The 7,610-nt window shown below is 37.9% G+C and overlaps 1 protein-coding gene across 1 annotated transcript in view; it reads left to right on the forward strand.

Moving 5' to 3' along the window:
* Positions 1 to 7,610, forward strand: part of LOC133535341 (arf-GAP with GTPase, ANK repeat and PH domain-containing protein 1-like) — a 71,180-nt gene that overhangs the window by 55,446 nt on the left and 8,124 nt on the right. The window contains exons 13-18 of the mRNA XM_061875064.1: positions 160 to 297; positions 401 to 460; positions 1,598 to 1,749; positions 2,009 to 2,099; positions 6,690 to 6,912; positions 6,990 to 7,293. Coding sequence (XP_061731048.1) covers positions 160 to 297; positions 401 to 460; positions 1,598 to 1,749; positions 2,009 to 2,099; positions 6,690 to 6,912; positions 6,990 to 7,293 — 968 coding nt within the window. The remainder of the gene's footprint in view (positions 1 to 159; positions 298 to 400; positions 461 to 1,597; positions 1,750 to 2,008; positions 2,100 to 6,689; positions 6,913 to 6,989; positions 7,294 to 7,610) is intronic.

Raw genomic sequence — 7,610 nt, forward strand, 5'->3', positions numbered from 1 at the left:
ATTTTTTGTGGGCCCCTTTTTTAGAAAAGTACCGAAAAGCATCGGAATACATTTTGTTACTGGTACCAGTACTAAAATATTGTTATCGGGACAACACTAGTACCTACTGAGTGTTCTATTTGAAATATGTGTTTTTTATGTCTACAATCGTGTCAGCAGACTCTGCATTTGAGGGCGTATCGAGCTCTTCATCCACCAAAGACGTGGGCTCCACATCCCCAGTGGAGGACAGAAAAAAGCATCGCAGGAAGAAGAGCACAAACCAGAAAGGGGACGCCACCATTGGCCAAGCAGACGGTGATGACAGTCTCCATTTAGGAAAACTCCCAAATAAACTACAGTTTGTAAAATGACACATGAAATATTCTGGTTAATTCATGGTTGTTTTTCTCTTGTGCAGCCAAGCGGAAAATGTGGAAGCTGAAAAGCTTTGGTAGCTTAAGAAACGTGAGCAAAACAGGTAATGTTGCCCTATTGTGTTCTCAGGTAAATTGTATGCTGTAAGTACTTTATTAAATCATATCATGCATTACTGGATACTTTATTGCTGGATATTACATGGGCATATAATATATATATATATATATATATATATATATATATATATATATATATATATATATATATATACAAACCCTGTTTCCATATGAGTTGGGAAATTGTGTTAGATGTAAATATAAACGGAATACAATGATTTGCAAATCGTTTTCAACTCATATTCAGTTGAATGTGCTACAGAGACAACATATTTGATGTTCAAACTGATAAACATTTTTTTTTTTTTGCAAATAATCATTAACTTTAGTATTTGATGCCAGCAACACATGACAAAGAAGTTGGGAAAGATGGCAATAAATACTGATAAAGTCGAGGAATGCTCATCAAACACTTATACGGAACATCCCACAGGTGTGCAGGCTATTTGGGAACAGTTGGGTGCCATGATTGGGTATAAAAGCAGCTTCCGTGAAATGCTAAGTAATTCACAAACAAGGATGGGGTGAGGGTCACCAATTTGTAAGCAAATTGTCGAACAGTTTTAGAACAACATTTCTCAACGAGCTATTGCAAGGAATTTAGGGATTTTACCATCTACGGTCCATAAAATCATCAAAAAGTTCAGAGAATCTGGAGAAATCACTGCACATAAGTGATGATATTACGAACATTTGATCCCTCTGTACTGCATCAAAAACCGACATCAGTGTGTAAAGGATAGCACCACGTGGGCTCAGGAACACTTCATGATCATAACTACGACGTTGATATCGACACTATGATTGCCCCCTTTTGGTGGAAAACTACAACCGTGGTAACTTCCTTCCACATGCGCCAATCTTCCTGAATTGTTTTGATTGGGAATGACATGCATGTGTCATGCATTGCAGCCAACTTGCATGAACCCCCAGCTGCACAAGGGTGCCAGGGCCCATTCAACGCTGCTTGCAGCTTTAATTTTTAATTGATTTATTAGCAATTTGTGATGAAAATTAAAATCCCTAATTTCTAGCCATTTTTCCTGGGAAATGTCCAATATCCTGCAATGCCAGTGACTGGTATGATTCTGCGACTGACACTTTATTTGTGTGCATACCAGAGGAAGAGAACAATGACTTCCTCATTGTGTCGAGTTCGGGCCAGACGTGGCACTTTGAAGCCCAGAGTGTGGAGGAGAGGGACTCCTGGGTCCAGGCCATCGAGAGCCAGATCCTGGCCAGCTTGCAGCTGTGCGAGAGCAGCAAAAACAAGGTTAAAAAACACAGAAAATTGATACAAGTGATAGATGGTGATTGTGTGGTGCTAAAATCTGCACTGCAGCAAGGACACATCCTTGAAGGAAGTGTTAAAAATTTAAATTTCCCTCAGCAGCACTGAAAGGTCAACTCAACTGCAGTTCCATTAAAAATGATTGTATCTTTTTTAAGGAAATACTGTATGTAGTAGTTATTTTGGGAAGAAGTCGGGTGTGCCCAGACAAAAAGCTAACATTGAAGTATTTTTTTTACAGGTTCGCAAAAACAGTCAGAGTGAGGCAGTGGCTCTGCAGGCTATTCGCAACGCCAAGGGCAACAATTTTTGTGTCGACTGCGACGCTCCAAGTTAGTGACCACCCACATCTTTACTTGTTTTCTCTTTTTTTTATATAAACACCGAGTGTGCAATCGAAACATGCCATCCATTGGTTCATGGATCATCATCATTCTTACACTCGAGTGCAGGCGGAAAAAAAATACAGTTTTATCAGACAGACAGCACATTTACCAAATTGCATGTGGTGAGTTACAACCACTGCTTTCATCTAATATTTCCACCTAGTTAAAATTGGGTCACTGTGATGTGAGAGAAAGGCTGATTTTCTTTAATGAAGACCAAAACATTTGCCTTCTAATGACAAATATATATTTTTTAATGAAGAATAGCATATATATATATATATATATACATATATATATATATATATATATATATATATATATATATATATATATATATATATACATATATATATATATATATATATATATATATATATATATATATATATATATACGTGCTATTCTTCATTAAAAAATATATATTTATATATATATATATATATATATATATATATATATATATATATACGTGCTATTCTTCATTAAAAAATATATATTTGTCATTAGAAGGCAAATGTTTTGGTCTTCATTAAAGAAAATCAGCCTTTCTCTCACATCACAGTGACCCAATTTTAACTAGGTGGAAAAATTAGATGAAAGCAGTGGTTGTAACTCACCACATGCAATTTGGTAAATGTGCTGTCTGTCTGATAAAACTGTATTTTTTAGGTGTGGGAAAAATCACAAGACTACTTCATCTCTACAGAACTGTTTCATGAGGGGTTCCCTCAATCATCAGGAGATGATTGAGGAGAAAAAAAAATAAAATCTCCTGATGATTGAGGGGAACCCCTCATGAAACAGTTCTGTCGAGATGAAGTAGTCTTGTGATTTTTCCCACACCTACATATTGCGCTCTACCACGTTATCGAGCACTATTCTCTGGATAATCCAATCAAGACATAGGTATATATATATATATATATATATATATCCATTTTCTACCGCTTATTCCCTTTGGGGTCGCGGGGGGCGCTGGCGCCTATCTCAGCTACAATCGGGCGGAACGCGGGGTACACCCTGGACAAGTCGCCACCTCATCGCAGGGCCAACACAGATAGACAGACAACATTCACACTCACATTCACACACTAGGGCCAATTTAGTGTTGCCAATCAACTTATCCCCAGGTGCATGTCTTTGGAAGTGGGAGGAAGCCGGAGTACCCGGAGGGAACCCACACATTCACAGGGAGAACATCCAAACTCCACACAGAAAGATCTCGAGCCTGGATTTGAACCCAGGACTGCAGGAACTTCGTATTGTGAGGCAGACGCACTAACCCCTCTGTCACCGTATATATATATATATATATATATATATATATATATATATATATATATATATATATATATATACTATGAAAAAAACTGCTATATATATATATATATATATATATATATATATATATATATGTATATATATATATATATATATATATATACATATATATATATATATATATATATATATATATATATATATATATATATATATATATATATATATATATATATATATATATATGTATATATATATATATATATGTATATATATTGTATTTTTCGGACTATAAGTCGCAGTTTTTTTCATAGTTTGGCTTGGGGTGCGACTTATACTCAGGAGCGACTTATGTGTGAAATTATTAACACATTACCGTAAAATATCAAATAATATTATTTAGCTCATTAACGTAAGAGACTAGACGTATAAGATTTCATCAGATTTATTGATTAGGAGTGACAGATTGTTTGGTAAACGTATAGCATGTTCTATATGTTATAGTTATTTGAATGACGGCGTGGCGCAGTAGGAGAGTGGCCGTGCGCAACCCGAGGGGCCCTGGTTCAAATCCCACCTAGTACCAACCTCGTCACGTCCGTTGTGTCCTGAGCAAGACACTTCACCCTTGCTCCTGATGGGTGCTGGTTGGCGCCTTGCATGGCAGCTCCCTCCATCAGTGTGTGAATGTGTGTGTGAATGGGTAAATGTGGAAGTAGTGTCAAAGCGCTTTGAGTACCTTGAAGGTAGAAAAGCGCTATACAAGTACAACCCATTTATCATTTATCTTACTATATAATATGTTACGTTAACATACCAGGCACCTTCTCAGTTCATTATTTATGCGTCATATAATGTACACTTATTCAGTCTGTTGTTCACTATTCTTTATTTATTTTAAATTGCCTTTCAAATGTCTATTCTTGGTGTTGGGTTTTATCAAATAAATTTCCCCAAAATATGCGACTTATACTCCAGTGCGACTTATATATGTTTTTTCCCTTCTTTATTATGCATTTTCGGCAGGTGCGCCTTATACTCCGGAATGCGGTATATATATATATATATATATATATATATATATATATATATATATAATATATATATATATATATTCAATTTTAATTGGCCTTGACACATTTGCATGTTGTTGTAACAGACAGGAGGTGGGAATAATGTCAAAAAACATGAAAGGTAAAACAAATACGCTACGTTCTTCTGTTTTTTATAATGTCCCAAACGAGACATACAGTAGATGCTTGTGAGCACTTTTACATTTCAGTCATGTCCGAGACTCCAAAAGTATTTTCTCTAGATTTGTCACTAAGGATAAGTATGGCATACATTTCAACTGATACAAGTACCAAATCAGTATTTTTTTTAAATAATGGAAATTACAAATTTTTGTTGTTCATATAACTAATAATTTTTATATAATTGTGTGACTTTCAAGTTGAACAGATAAGTCATTTTAAATTAGGGCTGTTAATTTTTTTTCTTTAAAATTAGATTGATCACATTTTGAAATTTGGATTAATAATTTTTAATCACAGGTTATTAATCACTTGCGTAATTTGCTGAAGAAAGGACTCCAATAGTGGTACACAAATGCAATTTTATTGGGAGAATGTCATCCGGGAACATTTTAAACGTTTTACTTAAATACATGCCATTTATTTGCACAAAACCGTTTTTACCTAGAGTTCTTTCAGGCAGTATTTTAGACTGAAATTTGCCAGCGAGAACATTAGCCAGAGTCTACTCACTCATTTTTGTACTGATGTATGCATTGATCTGATCACTGACCATACGGCATACTTGCCAACCCTCCCGGATTTTCCGGGAGACTCCCGAAATTCAGCGCCTCTCCCGAAAACCTCCGGGGACAAATTTTCTCCAGAATATCTCCCGAAATTCAGGCGGAGCTGGAGGCTACGCCCCCTCCAGTTCCATGCGGACCTGAGTGACGTGTATAAAGAGCGTGTCTGCCCAATGACGTTATAACTGTAGAATGATCGAGGGCGACTTCTTGATTTCTTATGTGGGTTTATTGTTAGGCAGTTTCATTAACATCTTTCCAGTGCGGTAAAACAACACACAACAACAGCGGTCCGTTTTCTTCTGCTCTAAAGCAGTTCGTCTGCCAAACAGCAATGTTGTGAGACTCTTAAACACGACAATACTGCCATCTACTGCACATGAATATGGTTAGAAAAAGAAGGATGGGCAATTCAACCCTTAACTTAACAATGAGTAGATGAGTGTTACGTGTGTGTAAATGTGTAAATAAATGAAAACTGAAATTCAAGTATTTCTTTTATATATATATATATATATATGAAATACTTGACTTGGTGAATCTATGAATCTAGCGGTAAATATACCCCTCCCTCTTGACCACGCCCTCAACCAAGCCCCCCGCCCCAACCCCGACCACGCCCCCCACCCCCACCTCCCGAAATCGGAGGTCTCAAGGTTGGCAAGTATGCCATAGGGCGGTTAAGGCAGTGATCGGCAATCCAAAATGTTTAAAGAGCCGTATCGGACCAAAATTTTTAAAAATATGTCTGAAGCCGCAAAAAAATAAAAGCCTTTTATAAGTCTTATAATGATGTTGAAATGTAATATTTATTCCACACCTTTTTGCAACATTGGTAAACATTACTAAAACTGAGGCTTAAAGGGGAAATGCAATTTTTTTTTTCAAATTTTGCCTGTCGTTCACAACCATTATGAAAGACGCGACGACGGATGGATTTTGGGGAATATATTCTAACTTGTAAATTAATGTAAGATTAAGGTAAAATACTTTCTTGTTTTGTAATGTTGATGCTCGTAATTCCAGGGGTTGCGAAGACTAATGGGGATCCTTAATAAACTAAACTATACCACAGATAATACAAATAACATTAGCTGGCACCTACAATTGGTTTTAGAATTTATTTTATGCTACAAATTAATTAAGGTTCCTTTCGCCACACATTAATTCACAAAATAATTAAAAGGACTCAAAATGAGACTAAGTAATCCACAAAGTCAGGAAAATATCCTAGAAGTGATGGGACAACTAAACAAATGCTGCCAAATCCAGCACAAGTTGGAGTACACCCCAAATCTGAAAAAAAAGGCAGATTTTTTTCTGTCTTTTGCTTTTTCAAAGTGAAAAAATGTCTTCAATAATTGCCAATATAGTAACAAACATCTTGTTACATTTAAACAAAGCAATCACACTTGCGTTGTTTTTCTCTCAAGATCCGACGTGGGCCAGTTTGAACCTCGGTGCCCTGATTTGCATCGAGTGCTCGGGGATCCACAGAAACTTGGGAACTCACGTGTCCCGCGTTCGCTCTCTGGATCTTGACGATCTGCCCCAAGAGCTCACGCTAGTCCTCAGCGCCATTGGCAACCACATGGTTAACTGCATATGGGAGGCACGCACAATGGGCCACCGTAAACCCACCCCAGATGCCACCCGGTGAAAACATTGTCTACAACATAGATTTCTACTTATAACATATTTCCATCCCTCATTTCTTGTTTTTGTTTTGACAGGGAGGAACGCGAGTCATGGATTCGAGCCAAATATGAGCAGAAACTATTTGTGGCGCCCTTGCCTCCTCCTTCTCCTAAGGAGGGTCCAGACATCACGCTGTCGGGTCGTCTTCTGTTGGCTGTGATGGAGCACAACCTCCCCAAATTGCTGCTGCTTCTAGCCCACTGCACCAAGGAAGACGTCAATGGCGCCCCCAGCATGACGCTCTCCTCCAGGTCGCTCCCGGCATTGCGGCTGCCCGGCTCAGCTCTTCACGCCGCCTGTCAGCAGGCCAATGTGGTGATGACGCAGCTTCTTGTGTGGGTCAGTTTCTTTTTGATTTTTTTGTCCCCCAGCTGACTGGGACGCACACACACTCACAGAGTCCCAATACCACGAAGACCATAACACACACATGGCATCGAAAATGTACCAGATAGTTTGTGTGTTCTGTTGTACTAGTAATATCCTTACTGCCCTTCTTTGCTACATTATATATTGGCAGTGGCGGGTCGTGCGTTTCTCACCTCGGCTTTCAGTGATTTCCTAATTAGTCCGACTTCGCCTCTCCTAATACCGTAATTTATGTTACCACATGCACACAGCTGGAGATACTATACAGAAACCCACTTGCACGCCAC

This window comes from Nerophis ophidion, linkage group LG16, assembly GCF_033978795.1.
Source record: "Nerophis ophidion isolate RoL-2023_Sa linkage group LG16, RoL_Noph_v1.0, whole genome shotgun sequence".
Taxonomy (NCBI): Eukaryota; Metazoa; Chordata; class Actinopteri; order Syngnathiformes; family Syngnathidae; genus Nerophis; species Nerophis ophidion.